This window comes from Myotis brandtii, unplaced genomic scaffold (genome assembly GCF_000412655.1).
Source record: "Myotis brandtii unplaced genomic scaffold, ASM41265v1 scaffold479, whole genome shotgun sequence".
NCBI lineage: Eukaryota > Metazoa > Chordata > Mammalia > Chiroptera > Vespertilionidae > Myotis > Myotis brandtii.
Window position 1 is genome coordinate 395,185 of NW_005368305.1, and position 15,875 is coordinate 411,059.

A 15,875-nucleotide genomic window follows, 5' to 3' on the forward strand; every position below is an offset into this window, starting at 1 on the left:
GAGAACTTTCCCACCAAATGCAACATTCAAATTCATAATTTCTCTTAGTAATCTGTCTATGGCATTTATAGCAGGACTGGATGCCATGGTGCATTCATCAATACTGAGAAGTTTGGCCTTTTTAATGGTTTTAGCAACTTCACTCTTTATATTGAGTCTAGAAATTGAAGTTTCATTTAATGGAATCGGTAATTTATACTGGGAATGAAAGGTTCTTCCACCGAGAAGTAAATTTGCAGCAATTCCTGTAGACGCTGTAGGTAAAACAGTACCACCACGACCTCTAATATAATGTATTAAAACTTTATAAAGATATGTTTTTCCACTACCACCTGGACCATCCAAGAGAAAGCATTTGGGGCATACAGTTTGATCTTCGATGGCTGAAGTTATAGTCTGAAAAGCAGCTTCACCTCAGCGCTGGGCAGGACTCACATAGGCAGCGTGACATTAGCGCTGGGCAGGCCTGCGTGCGCCTCCGCTGGGCGCTGGGGGGCGGAAGTCCCCACCCCTATCTCCACCCACCAGCTCCAGTCATGACTGGAACATCATTAGGACCAATTAGCATATTATCTCTTTATACATATAGATATACATAAATGGGTACTGATAAGCATTTAGAACTAGAGTCATGAAATTTTGAACTGGAAAAAAGCTTACAGACTGTTTATAATATAGAAATTATTATAACCAGTTTTATTAATGAGTAACTAAGGTCCATACGGGTTATGTAAATTACCCAATGTCACAAACCTGTAAATTGTGGAGCTTAGCTTAAATCTACATTAGATTTGGTCCCAAATTTAGATTTAGTTGGTCCCAAGTCCATGTTCTTTCCTCTATACCTATATTGCCTTGTGTTAGATGATTTAAGGTATGGGCAATTTTTTACAGATAACTAGCAGCTTAGATGGCCCCAGATATTTTAATCATTTCAAAGGAACCCTTACATTAAAACTTGTCATCTTTCTTTAATACATATGTCTACTTATTTTTGATTCCTACATGAGATTGAAAAACAAAAAGTACACAAAATCCGGAAACAGATATACTTAACACAAAACATGTATTCTTAGAAACATTGTTAACTATGTTTAAAACAATTTTTTTAACCTACTAAAGGAAATTGTAAATATAAACTCTGAGGTCAATAATTTTGCACAGCTAATAAGAGTTTTATAAGCTTGAATATCTTTTCTGACATATCTATGCTATATTCAAAAATTTATCATTAACCCACATTCAATTGGCATTTAGTTATAGTGTTTCTTTAATTGGTCACCATAAGCCTACTTAGCTACAATTTAAGTTATTTTAATATGATGAACATCTGTCTCCTATTTCAAAGAAAAGTGTTTAAACAAAAAAGAAATATGGTAAAACCTATTTTAAATTCAAAAGTCTGTTGTATTTGGCACTGTACTTTTCCCTATGATTCTACTCTTTTCATAATAATAAAAAAAAAAAACCTCAATTTTTTTTATTCCATTAAATACCTTAGATGCATGTTCTAAGTACTGTTTTCCTGCAGACATCTGAGTAAGCAGACGGAATTTGTTGTCCTGAAGTACATAGATGCCCTGTTCCAAAAAACAGAAAACACATCCAAAGTCACTGTAGTCTGCAGTCCTTAAAAATTACCTTTTCTTCAAAACAATAAGAGCTTTCTAAGTTATTGAAACTCCTTTCTATTGGCCAACTTTACTTACTGATTGATTTTAGAGAGAGAGAAAAAAACATCAATTTGTTGTTCCACTTATTTATGCACTCACTGGTTGATTTTTATATGTGCCCAGATTGGGGATCAAACCTGCAACCTTGGTGTATAGGGATGACGCTCTAACCAACTGAACTACCCAACCAGGGCCTCAAATTCTCTTTGAGTGAAGGAGTTCTGCAATGTTCAAGCTCAAGAGTTGTTCAGTATTATATAACTATATATTTATTGAATGCTTTTAGATACTGAAGATAAAAAGATGCATAAGACATAAACTCTATCCTTAACTCACAGTCTAGTGCAAAAGAATCACCAATACTTATCCAGGTAAAATCAGCAGTTATATATTATTAACTCATATCTATGAAGCCAATCATCAGTCACTTCTTTCGATTACTATTTCAAGTACTTCTAAAGTCAGGTTGATACTGTTATATGAAAAAATAAATTCTACAGATAGCTACTAGATATATTCTTTTCCTTTTTTATACTTAATCAAAGGGCCAAATCCACTCTACTTCCTTAAATGGATTTTAAATGCACATTTTCCATGTAGTCTATTGATTTTTATATTAAAATATTTTAACAGAAACTATGGCAGCAACTAAACAATACAAGACTAATTTAAGAGCTAAATATGTTCCATAAAATGGACTTCAAAAATTACTCTAAAGGCATAAATGTGATATATTTGTGGTTCTGCTTCTTATTACCTAAGTAATAATAGCTAAGAAACTAAATCCTAAAACTTTATCATTCTGACATTGCTACTTTTTAAAACTTAAAATAACTTATTTAATTGGGGGAAAGAAACAGCTATCATAACTGATCATTGTCCCTTTGTCTTTATTCACTATATCCTTTTAGAAAATATAACTTATTAATAACATATAAGAGAAACATTCCGAAGTTGAGTAGAAATTATTTTAAGTTTTAAATAAGTAAATCACTAAAATAGGACATTTATATTAAGTTAAAGGACTTAAAAAATAGGCTTTAATTTATCGAAATACCTGATGATTTGTCCTGAGATTGTCGATTTGTTTCTTGAATACTGTAGTCCAGAAATCTTTACAAATGAACTTCATAATATCTAACTCATCCTTGAACCTCGCGGTATCTTTTGTAAACCTAAAAAGATCAACTAGAAGTAATACAGTATTTTTCCTCCAAAGAAAGTAGGAGGGGCAAATTGTTAACTAATTTCCAAATGCCGAATAGCACTGAATATTGACAGTCATAAAGTGATAAGCATCAAGCAAAGTAGATCCCATCTCAATAGATTTACATTCTTTAATACAATTATGGGGCTAAAATTGGTCTAACAGGAGAGTCTAACAGTAAGTTGCAGTTTTAGGTGCAATTCATCCTAGCACAACAAAAAAAGCTGAGGATGATCACGGTATTGTTACATAAAACAAAGTTCAACTATTTAGAGAGAAAGGAATACTAAAAATTGTTCTATAAATTAGAAGATGACTGCATACATAAACATAGACTCTAAGGCATCTCCACCTATGCATTTAAACAAAATATATTTAGGTTAAGAAAAACCTATGGAACAAAATTTTAGATAGCTACTTTAGTACATCAAAGTTTTCAAGGAAAAAAAGGCTCAAATATATAAAATATATATTTTCTTCAATATTAAAACATAATAATTGAATAACTGAGTTAAAATAACGTAAGACCTAAAAAGAAATTTCAATTTGTGAATTAAAGAACAGAGAAGAATTAAAGTATCTCAAGGGTTTTTTTTAATATATTTTATTGATTTTTTACAGAGAGGAAGGGACAGGGATAGAGAGTTAGAAATATCGATGAGAGAGAAACATCGATAAGCTTCCTCCTGCACACCTCCTAGTGGGGATGTGCCCGCAACCAAGGTATATGCCCTTGACCGGAATCGAACCCGGAACCCTTCAGTCCGCAGGCCGACGCTCTATCCACTGAGCCAAATCGGTTAGGGCAAAAGTATCTCAAGTTTTATGCAATCTTTTGAAATGGATCATCTTTGTTCATAACCTACCTGGAAGAAAATTTTCAAATCCAGACTGCTCACCTTTCTATCAATCCTTGTCCCACTCGAAATCCCATGTTTTCCAGCTTAGTAATACAGCGTCCATTTTCCTATTTGAAAAAATAATACCTTTGAATACTTTTAGAATGTCAGAATGTTGGCATTCAAAATTGTTTTAAAATGTTGGCTAAAAAAAAAATGTAAACATTTATACTTTCTTCATTGAAACATTACAGGAAAAAGTGAATTTTCTTAGTACTAATCATTTTCATAAGGCAATAAGATAAATAGGGAACTGTTGCTTATTATTACTTTTCAGAAATGTTGAAGCCTCTTCATAATTATTCTCCCCCTACTTGTTTTCCCCCATTCAACAATTCTTCTCTCCTCAGTAGTTATAAAACTTGGTATTAGGACCATTTGAGATCTTGCTTCCCAGGAACTGTCCTCAGTTTTGGCTCAAATAAACTCTTATAAAATTCTCTAAAAACAAAAATAGCCTTAGCCAGTTTGTTTCAGTGGATAGAGCATCAGCCTGCAGACTGAGGGGTCCCAGGTTCGATTCTGGTCAAGGCATATGCCCGGGTTGCTGGCTTGATCCCCAGTGGGGGGCATGCAGGATGCAGCCAATCAATGATTCTCCCTCATCATTGATGTTTCTCTCTCTCTCTCTCCCTCTCCCTTTCTCTCTGAAATCAATAAAAATATATTTTTAAAAATAAAAAATAAATAATAAAACTTGGTATCACCTTTGATTTTTTCTGTCAGTCATTCACTTTGTATGGTCATTGAGTTCTATTGTTCCTTGTTTCAAAATGTCTCTTAAGAGTTATCCAGGCTTTCTAATTCTGTGTGTCTATATTGATGACCCCATCCTATGCCTGGAATAATGCATTTACTTTGTTCTTCCTTTGACAATTTCATCGTGTTAAGGCTTTAAATACTATCCCTATGCTGAAGACTCCCCAAATCCTCTGAATGACCTACAAATACCTATACAATCCAGACCCACGTACCTCTTGAACCTCAACCTTCTACTCTTCTCCACTCATTCTGTTCCAGCTGCACTGGTCTCCTTGCTGTCCTTAAACATGCCAGCCATGCCCTTATCTCAGGGCTCTTGCATAAGCAACTTTTCTTCCAGATATTCAAAAAAATCAACCCCCTCACTTTAAGTCTTCGCTCACATGTCACCATCTCAAATGAGGCCCATTTTATTTTATTTTTGAGGCCTATTTTAACCATTTCTCTAAAATTGCAACTTCATTCCCTTTCAGCAACTCTCTGTCCTAATGATTTTCAAAATGTGATTTTTCAAGACCAGCAACACCGGCATTACATAGAAACCTATAATGATGACGAATTCTATAATTCCACCCCCAATTTACTGAATCAGAAACTGGGTGTAGAATCAGTAATCTGTTTCAAGACGCCCTCTAAAAGTGATTCTGATGCCCTAACCCACTTTCTGTTTAAGTTGTCTCCAAAGAACTTATTTCACCATTTCATGTACTATATATACATTTTACTATCTATACATTGCACTATATATACATTTTATATTGCTGTGTCCCTCCATCTCCACCCTCTACTAGAATACAGTGCCAAGAGGGCAGAACTTTTTACATATTCTGAAGCCTGTTTGTCTTCCACTAAAAAGTATACCATGGGCCTCATTATTTGCTGAACTTTCAGTAACCATGTACTCCACTTTGGAGGCTATAACTACTAAATCTGTATTTCTAGTATATACTTTATTGGACATAGCATCTAGAGGTCCACAGGCCCCTCAAATAGGCATATCTAGCCTACTCGTCCTCCAGAATTCCCTAACTTCATTAATGGCACCACCATCCCTAGTTACTCCAACCAGAAAACTTCCATTTTCTTCACCTCTTTGCTCCCAACCTTTCTCCACACACTGCTGTCCAGTCCTGTGGAGCCTATCATCTACATGTTTTCCAAAATACATCTTCTCTCTCCATCCTTACTGCTTAAGTTAGCCCTTTTCATTTCTCTCCTGGTTTTCAGTCAGAACCTTCCAACTGATCTCCTTGTCTCTACTTTTTTTCCCCTTTGATTTATTTTCCATATTTATGTATAGACTTTCTAAAAACAAATCATGTTATTTCTCTACTGGATCTCTCAGAAGCCATCCCCTTTCTTCAAAATAAATCCAAACTCCTTAGCATGACATTACGTGCCTTTCCTTAAATGATCCCTGGCTAGCCCTGGTTGGGTAGTTCAGTTGGTTAGAGTGTTGTCCAGATATACCAAGGCTGTGGGCTTGATCTCCAGTCAGGGCTCATACAAATATCAATCAATGAATGCATAAATATGTGTAACAACAAATCAATATTTCCCTTTCTCTCTTTCCCTCCTGCCCTCTCCACCACCACCACCACCCCCGTCGGACTTTCTCCCCCTAAAAAATCAATCAATCAATACAAAATTTAAAAAAAAATTAAAAACTGATCCCTGGCCCTCGCCAGTTTGGCTCAGTGAATAGAGCATCAGCCTGCGGACCAAAGGGTCCCGGGTTTGATTCCAGTCAAGGGCACGTACCTTGGTTGCAGGCTCCTTCCTGGTCGGGGCTCATGCAGGAGGCAACCAATCTATGTGTTTCTCTCACATTGATGTTTCTCCTTGTCTTCCCTCTCTCTTCTACTCTTCCTAAAAATCAATGGGAAAATATCCTCAGGTGAGGATTAACAACAACAACAACAACAACAAAAACAAACCCAAACTGATCCCTGACTAGTTATCCAGAATCACTAACAGCCACATATCCACAAACATCCTTCCTTCTACCGCTCTGAAACTTCTGCAGCATGTCCAGAGTTCCATGCTCTCTTCTGCCCCTTCTTCTGCCTCCATGCCTTTGTTAAAGCTGTTCCCTAAACTGCACTTGCTTTAAATTCAGTTCAAGTACCACATCCTCCCAGAAACCTTCCCTGATGCTCCTATTTTCCTATAGCACACTGTACATACATTTATTGTACTTATCACTATCCTTGGTTTTTCTGTTATTTTCCACACTCATTCCCAAACATGCGGAGGTGGAATAAGTACCTATAAGTCATGATGGTCTTTGTAGAACAATTTACTCTTTGTAGAATCATCCAGGAGCATATTGGTTAGCAGGAAATACACTTACTATGCAGGCATTCTCAAAGACTAACTATGATCACACGAACTTTTAAAATAAGCCCTAGCAAATACCTTCTGATGTTACTACTTCTTCATTCCCTTTGGCATCTGTGAGTGCTCACTAGTAGGCACCAAATTTTAAGAAAATTAAACTTGAAAATATTACCCATTAACTTTTCTAAAAAACCTCTTCTCCATAAGTTGGTAAATACCTAATTATTCAGTTTTTAGAGATTTAATTCCTCTTTAATATAGTTTGACAATCACTGATTTGGAGGGTGAGAACTATTTCATTTCAAAACTTACAACTTTGTCTAAAAAGATATATAAATACCATTTCTGGATGACAGGATTATGTATCTTTCTTTTACATTTTTTAAAAAATATATTTTATTGATTTTTTCCAGAGAGGAAGGGAGAGGGATAGAGAGTTAGAAACATCGATGAGAGAGAAACATCCATCAGCTGCCTCCTGCACGCCCCCTACTGGGGATGTGCCTGCAACCAAGGAACATGCCCTTGACCGGAATCGAACCTGGGACCCTTCAGTCCGCAGGCCGATGCTCTATCCACTGAGCCAAACCGGTTAGGGCTCTTTTACATTTTTTTATTATGAAAAAGTGTGAAGCACACTCAAAGTAGAGATGCTAACACAATGAACCCTCTTACACCCCGATTCCAATATGGGTTCTAATCATCAAGATTGCCACATAACTTTTGTTTTTTAATATATTTTTATTGATTTTTTCCAGAGAGGAAGGGAGAGGGATAGAGAGTTAGAAACATCGATGAGAGAGAAACATCCATCAGCTGCCTCCTGCACACCCCCTACTGGGGATGTGCCCGCAACCAAGGTACATGCCCTTGACCGGAATTGAACCTGGGACCCTTCAGTCTGCAGGCCGACGCTCTATCCACTGAGCCAAACCGGTTAGGGCTGCCACATAACTTTTAAAAATTACTTTGTTTATACGTACTTTACATCCCCCCTCCCACCATAAACAAATTGTAATAGGAAAAGTTATTTATTTTTATTTTTTTATTGATTTCAGAGAGGAAAGAAAAGGGAGAGAGAGAGAATCAATGATCGGCTGCCTTCTGCTGTCCTGGGGATCGAGCCTGGGGATCGAGCCTGTGCCCTTGACCAGAATCGAACCCAGGACCCTTTAGTCCGCAGGCCCACAGTGCTCTATCTACTGAGCCAAACCAGCTAGGTCGCATGTTTTAAAAATTCTTGTGATACACCAGTTGAAAATTGCTAGCTTACATTATCAGTCATGATTACAACAGCTCTGTTTGGTTCTTTTGGATTAATTCATTCGGAAAAAGAGGAATTTTTTTTTTTTTTTAAAGATGGTTTTCCTAGGCAAGAGCCGGAAGAGAGAAAGTAGAGAGAGAAAATGAAGATTACTAGTTGCATGTTGAGGGCTAGGGGTGGGGGGTCAGGGATAGTATGATAAAGAGTAAAAGGGGTGTGCTACTCATTATTCTTTGGGGAAAAGGAAGACTAGCTTTAAACAAACAGTAAACATCTACTCCTCAGCACTTAACACAAATGGTAAACATTAATAACTCTTGGTTGTTGATGATGATAAAGTCAAAAACTTGTAACTTGGAAAAAATCTCTATTACAGATGGATCTGATAACAATAGAATTTGCTTCTTTTCCAGTACTCTTCCTTAAGTCTTCCTAATGATATCTCCCTAATGACATTTGCCACAGATTGGATGTTTGTGTCGTCCCAAAATTCACACATCGATGGTACTAGGAGGTGGGACCCTTGGGAGGTGAGCCCTTAAAAATAAGATTAGTGCCCTTATAAAACAACTCCCAGAGAGCTAGCTAGCCCCCTTCCACCACGTGAGGGCACAGCCAAAAGACATCCATTTATTTATGAACCAGGAGCAGGCCTTCACCAGACATGGATTCTGCTGGCACTTTGATCTTGGACTTCCCAGCCTCCAGAACTGTGAGAAATAAATCTCTGTTGTTTTAAGCCACTCAGTCTATGGTATTTTTTTCCGGCAGCCGGAATGTACTAAGACACTATCCTTCTTGCAGTTTACAATCTGGCAGTTCCTCTTCCTGGATATCCTACAGCAGTGGTTCTCAACCTTCTGGCCCTTTAAATACAGTTCCTCATGTTGTGACCCAACCATAAAATTATTTTCGTTGCTACTTCATAACTGTAATGTTGCTACTGTTATGAATCGTAATGTAAATATCTGATATGCAAGATGGTCTTAGGCGACCCCTGTGAAAGGGTCGTTCGACCGCCAAAGGGGTTGCGACCCACAAGTTGAGAACCGCTGTCCTAAAGGCATATCAAAATTTAAACCTGCCCCAAAATGAAAAATTCATTATCTTCATCTCTTTCTTCTCCTCTATTCCTCTCCAACCAACCAGGCTTCTCACTCTAAATTTTCAATTCTCACTCCTATACCTAACCAAGTCCTAGAGATTCCACCTCCTATTTTTCAAATTTGTTCGCTCCTCTTCTCTCTATCCCTGTCTTAATTCAGATTTTGGTCATCTCCTGCCTGAGGGCCTGCAATACATGATCTTCTCACTACAAGGATCTTCCCATCCAGCCAGCCCCTTTCTAACACATGAATGGGCCATGTCATTCCCCCTTAAAAGCCCTTTAAATCTTCCACTAAGAAGGTTCTAATTCTTTAATCATACAAGGGTCTTTCTAGTTTCAGCTCTTAACACATTTAACTCTCCCTATCCAATCTAGTCACAATGAAATACTTAAGCATATTTAAATACTTCACACTCATTCATATCTCTATGCCTTTACCTTTGCTTAGGATGCTTTTCCTACCCCCACTTTCCACCCCTCTTTATCAATAGCATTATAGAAAGGGCTTCTGACTTGAGCATGACTTTGGAATATCTCATTTATAAAGCCTATTTATTACAACTCCATAATTACATACCTAATTACCAGCCAAAACCTTAATTATTCGTTGAACTCCTATTCCCCAACCACTGTGAGGCAGGGATTTTATCTTATTCATCTAGCACAGTGTCAGGCCCACAATCTGTACTAAAAGTTTTCGGAGTGAATCAATGAGTGAATGAGGACTCCCACATATTAGAAGTAACCTCTACAAGGATGGGGCCATTGTTTCCTTCATTACTATACCCCCCAGCACCTAGAAAACCAGCTCTAACATAATGGGCATTAAGTATTTTTTAAATTAATTAATTAGTTTCCTAATTATAGTAACGCCTGCAAACTGCTTTGATCTCAAACCTCATCGGGTTTCTGTCTTGGGGTGGGGCAGAGTGGTAGGGACTGCGGCGAGGGGTTCGGAGGGAGGGGCTGGATCTCAGGCTGGGACAGTCTGCGCGGTGGGCCGCTCAGAGTGTTGGAAATGGAGAATTATTAAGCGGGTGCCAAAGTCGGCTGTGCAGTTAACCCTGCCCTAAAGCACGGTAGAGACAACACTGAAAGAAAGGAAATCTGCGGCCTGCAGGTCACAGGTATGGAAATGGACGAAAAGGTGTCAAATAGAAGATGCGAAAGAAAAGCAGATGAAGACCGCAGACAGCTCCCCGTTATAGGGCCGAGGAATCCGCAGGCGGCACCGGCTCGGGGACGGGGGTGGGAGGAAGGAACGGAGGGGAACTCACCACCTCCCCCTGCTCCGCGGACTTGTACACGCCTGACACCATCTCGTTATGGAGAAGCAAAAACAACGCCTCGTCCGCCATTTCCTGCTTATTCTTAAGCTCTGGTTTTCGGCTCCCCTTCGGCTCCGGCTCGGGGTTCCGGCTCGCGCCTGAGCGATGTGGGCCGCCCCGCCGCCCCGTCGGTCTGCGGCCCGGCCCGCGTTGCTAGGAGACCGGGGTTATTTACACCGTCTCCCGAAGGCGGGCTCTGGAGTGAGCCCACCCCGGGCTGCCAAGCTTTCTGGCCCGACCAGAGACTCTGACAAGGGCGGGAACCAAACCGAACCCGCAGACACCCGGTCCGGCCCCTGGGCGGGGGGCGAAAAAACAACTTCCGGTCCCCTCTACCCGGGCACCCAGTCAGCTCTGTGATCACGGAGTTCCAACCCTGGGGTGAACTGCTGGTGCCCGTGTGACGTCGCTGGGGTCCAGGCGATATGGCTGGGGTGGCGCTGGGGTCAGATGGTGTTAGGATCAAGGAAACTCCCACGGCCACCTCCGTGTTAATTTAATGGGAGTTAGATGAACCGACAAGAATGTCTATAGCAGTGGTTCTCAACCTTCCTAATGCCGCGACCCTTTAGTACAGTTCCTCATGTTGTGGTGACCCCCAACCATAAAATTATTTTTGTTGCTACTTCATAACTGTAATTTTGCTACTGTTATGAATCGTAATGTAAATATTGATATGCAGGATGTATTTTCATTGTTACAAATTGAACATAATTAAAGCATAGTGATTAATCACAAAAACAATATGTAATTATATAGTGTTTTCCGATGGTCTTAGGCGACCCCTGGGAAAGGGTTGTTCGACCCCCAAAGGGGTCGCGACCCACAGGTTGAGAACTGCTGGTCTATAGGCTTCATCCAAAGCTTCCACTTCCTGCCCTATGTTTAATATGAAAAGTTGTAAAAACAGTGAATAAATCATAATTTTTCAGGCTATACATTTTAGATATATTGAGAAATTATCCCAATCCATATTAGTTTAAGCCTAGGTAGAAAGATAATTTAAAGCCATTTTGGACACCAGGAAGAGGCAAGGGAGTAAGCAAAGAACTAGATACTCTTGAACCAGAAGACACAAATTAATCAGAGAATTCAGTGAATAGAAAAAGTGCTAAAGACTTCAGAAAAGCAATGTTGTTGTGGGATAGAGTTCATAATAACCCATGACAGATGTGAAACAACTAAAGCAATACAAATACCCATGTTAGATATATGTACACTGTATCTCTTAAATTTCACAAATTTGGATTAGTTAAATGTGTTGCTTAGCATGTGATTAGCTCTTGTCTTAATAATTGACAAAGCAGATTTTTTCCAATTAATTCATTGCTTCCCCAAAATTAACATATTGAGTTTTCTCAAATTTTTAACCTCTCAACTCTTCATATCCTTTCACAGGAATTTAAGATCATGTCCCATAACTGGAATTATGGTAGCTTTTTCTTTACATGTCTCTTCTAATGCTTGGATCACTTTATTTGATCATCACATAAAATAAGCATAAAAGTTCCACCTGAGTTTTTGAAAACACTAAATAGTGTAATTTTGAAAACATAATCTTAATTTTTCCAGCACTAGAATTTCCCATGTGAAGTCAGGTCCTTTATGTCCCAATTGTATTCTTTTTTAAAAAAATGTTTTTATTGATATTTTACGGAGAGGAAGGGAGAGGGAGAGTTAGAAATATCAATGAGAGAGAAACATCCATCAGCTGCCTCCTGCACACCCCCTACTGGGGATGTGCCTGCAACCAAGGTACATGCCCTTGACCAGAATCAAGCCTGGGACCTTTCAGTCCGCAGGCCGATGCTCTATCCACTGAGCCAAACCAGTTAGGGCCCAATTGCATTTTTTCTTCATCACCACCACCAAGGAATAGGAGGAATCCAAGCTCCCTATTGAGGTTGAAGAGTAAGCAATTGACCAACTTATTAAGGTTGACTTCTCAAACTACAATAACATGGAATTCTTAGAATATTTTGGAGAATGGAGGGGAAACATTTATTGAGTATCTACTACCGTAAATGTTGAACACAGCATTTCACTGATTCTCTCCCCATAAAGCAGACTATGTTAAATTGGCCAGGATCCAAGTAAAAGATCCTTTGGAAACAGGAATAGATCCTGGTTTTGGTTAACTCTAAAAGCATTTTTTTATGGAAACACTTTTCTATTTGGTGTTAGGATCTACTTTTGCAACATCCTCCTGGTTCATGTACTGCCTGCGACATCGGATTGTAATATGGGTCAGAGACCAGGTATGTTCATAATCAGAAAGAAATAGTTATTCATTGATCCTCATCCTTCTTACCTAGCTTTACTTTCGATTTTTTTTTTTTTCAATAGCACTTCTTCCTTTCTAATGCTGGGGTGGAAAAGTTTTCCTTCTAGACCTTCTAGGTTTGTTGGCTGGTTTAATAATTAAGTTGACTTAAATAGATTAACAGGAGGAAAATAAATTTAATTTCATGAATTTGGAAGCTCCATAAAAATATGAGACCCCAAAGACAGGCAATTTAGGTTTATATGCTGTCCTGAGCTAGGAACCTGGGGCTTCAAATGGGAGGACAACTCACAGGTAGAAGAGCAGATGTTTGGTAATCAGATGTTTGCCAAGCTATGCAGGCAAGCCTTTCAGATAAAATGTTATCTCTCAGATTATGTACTATAATATTGTACACTTGAAACATATAATCTTATTAACCAATGGCACCAAATAAATTTAATTTTTAAAAAAGAAAGAAAAGTTAACTCTGGTAATATCTCTTTCTGGTCCAGGCCCCCTAACTAAATTACTGTAGGTAGTTAGGGAGTGGTAAAAGTTTTTCTTAAGTCTGCTGGGTCTTAACTGCATTCAGCTCAAAATAATTCATATGCCCAACTGGCACATGTTGGCTTGGCATAGTCTGCTCTCTTTCACTAACATGCTACATAACTTACCGATGTTTGTCCTCTGTCTCCACACTCTTTCTGCTCCCAAGCTCCTTCAGGGAACAGATCTTTTTTGTACACTCATGTATCCAACTTCTTGGAATAGTGGCTGGCACATAATAGGCGCTCACTGGATATTTGTTGAATGAATCAGTATACGAATGATCTTTGCTCCCTGAGGAGTTTATAAACTCCAGAAAAGCAGGAACCACACCTATCTTACTCTAGGATTTATCCTCAGAGCCTAGGTTGCTGCTTCTACATGGGAGGAGCATTTAAAGGTTGGGTGAATTAAGATGGTTACTGGAGTTAAATACAGTTGACTTGCTAATGCTTGGTGCCAGGAGGCTGCCTGCTAACAGATGAAAATGAGAACCCAAAGGTTATTTGTAACATTGTTTGTATGAGAAAACGCTTTCTGAGCTATTTACACACACACACACACACACACACACACACACACACAAAAGAGACCCAGTGCACGAAATTTGTACACTTGGGTGGTCCCTCAGCCCGGCCAGCACCCTCTCGCAGTCCAGGAGCCCTCAGGGGATGTCTGACTGATAGCTTAGGCCTGCTCCCCATACTCCCCCACCCCAAGCTGTCAGTCGGACATCCTTGGCACTGCCAGGGAAGCAGGAGAGGCTCCCGCCACCACTGCTGCACTCGCCAGCCGTGGGCCCAGCTTCTGGCTGAGTAGTGCTCCCCCTGTGGGAGCGCACTGAACACCAGGGGGCAGCTCTTGCATTAAGCATCTGCCCCCTAGTGGTCAGTGTGCATCATAGCGATCGATCATTCCACCATTCGGTCGATTTGCATATTAGCCTTTATATATATATATATATTTTTTTTTCCTGTTGGCAACACAGGTAGAGCAGAACCAGAAGCTGAACAACCATCTCTCTCTCTCTCTCTCTCTCTCTCTCTCTCTCACACACACACACACACACACACACACACACACAATAGCATGGGCTCCCTGGACCCCATCTTAAGCTAACCAGCTCTGGGCCAGGTGTAGAGGCTAATGACTGTCTCATGTCTCGTAGTTGCTTTTTTGTTGTAAAATATCTTGAAGGCCCATCCAAGTCAGATTGCTGGCCCATTCTGGTCCTGGTGGAGGTGGAGGACGTGATAGTTTATTGCTGAGGTAGGATGTCCTTGGGACTTAATTCATATGCTAAGACTCCTGGCGCTTCTTATACTAAATTAGTATGTCTATATATATGCTAAGACTACTGGAGCCTTAGGGTCTGAGCCAACTGATTCGAGGGCTGGCCAGACGAGGGACAGGGACAGTATCCCCAGACTCAGTCTCCTTATCAGGAAAAACGGGCATTTTCTTAAAGCTATTGAGAGGCATAAGGCACGTAAAGCGTTTCACACAGTGTCTTCAAAGTAACTGTTAGCTATTACGTTTAATGACTTTTCCTGTTTCTTCATTCTTTGTTTCCCTCCGCTAATTTTGGTTTAACCTAATGGGGGGGGGAAAGACTGCTCCCCCCCCCCAACACTCTCTGGGCATGCGCAACAACAGAACAGCCGCACCCTTTCCTAATCACTGATGGGAGTGAGTGGGTGGGTGGGTGAACAGACTCGCCTCCCACCCACTCTGAGGGGATTAGGAGGCTAAACAGCGTAAAGCTCGTCACATGACGGATTAAAAGGGCTGCAAACCTCCGCGCTCCTCCTCTGGAGAGCGAGCCCACGAGCGCGTCCCTCCGAAGACCCAAGGACTCACAATCCCGCCCCGCGACTGCGCCAACAGCGAGCCCGGCCGCCCGCAGCTACATGTGGGGGGGAGGGCCCGGCTGGCGGACTTCTCATTGGCCCAGCGTCACAAAGCCGGCAGATTCTCCCCCTTCCGGTTGCTGTTGGTTGAAGCCGAAAACTATACCCACCGTCATTGGCTGAGCCCAGCTGTCAATCCTCCCGCGTCTGGCGGCGCGACACAGCCCGGCGCGGCCTGAGGAGCAGTCTCGAAGCCTGCAGCAGGGAGAAGATGGCGGTCGCAGTGAGAACTTTGCAGGAGCAGCTAGAAAAGGCCAAAGAGAGCCTAAAGAACGTGGATGAGAATATTCGCAAGCTCACCGGGCGGGATCCGAATGACGTGAGGTAAGGGCCGGGTGAGAAATGCGGGCTCCGAGAGGCAGCCATCATCCGGCCGAGGTGAATTGGGGGCGGGGAGGGCGGCCCGCTAGGAGAAGGCTGTTACATCGAGGCCTGTTCCCGGGGCGGCGGTGGAACCCGGTCTTCGGTGAGGTGGGGAGTCTCCAAGGCTCCCGCCGTAGGTCCCCGAGCTCAGGTGCGTGAGGTAGGACCGCGCGGCCTGGGCGCGCCGGCGGCCTCCAGGCCTGTGGGGA

At 40.9% G+C, this 15,875-nt stretch overlaps 2 protein-coding genes across 6 annotated transcripts in view; one reads left to right on the plus strand and one right to left on the minus strand.

Annotated features, from left to right (window-relative positions):
* The window catches only part of TRAPPC6B (trafficking protein particle complex 6B), a 21,621-nt gene extending 6,281 nt beyond the window's left edge, over window positions 1-15,340 (minus strand). The window contains exons 1-4 of one of the 4 annotated variants that reach the window (XM_014547539.1): window positions 15,190-15,340; window positions 3,780-3,847; window positions 2,731-2,884; window positions 1,497-1,580 (exon numbers count right to left, since the gene is read on the minus strand). In XM_014547539.1, the coding sequence (XP_014403025.1) occupies window positions 1,497-1,580; window positions 2,731-2,884; window positions 3,780-3,814 (273 nt within the window). In that variant the 5' untranslated portion in view covers window positions 3,815-3,847; window positions 15,190-15,340. Of the gene's footprint in view, window positions 1-1,496; window positions 1,581-2,730; window positions 2,885-3,779; window positions 3,848-10,530; window positions 11,090-15,189 lie in introns of those variants that run through there. The other 3 variants (XM_014547538.1, XM_014547537.1, XM_005876019.2) reach the window with 3 other exon arrangements.
* The window catches only part of PNN (pinin, desmosome associated protein), an 8,932-nt gene continuing 7,710 nt past the window's right edge, over window positions 14,654-15,875 (plus strand). The window contains exon 1 of one of the 2 annotated variants that reach the window (XM_014547536.1): window positions 14,654-14,662. Coding sequence is in view for 1 of the 2 variants with exons in the window: in XM_005876021.2 (XP_005876083.1) it covers window positions 15,515-15,627 (113 nt within the window). In the remaining variant the exon portion in view is untranslated. Of the gene's footprint in view, window positions 14,663-15,422; window positions 15,628-15,875 lie in introns of those variants that run through there. The other variant, XM_005876021.2, reaches the window with a different exon arrangement.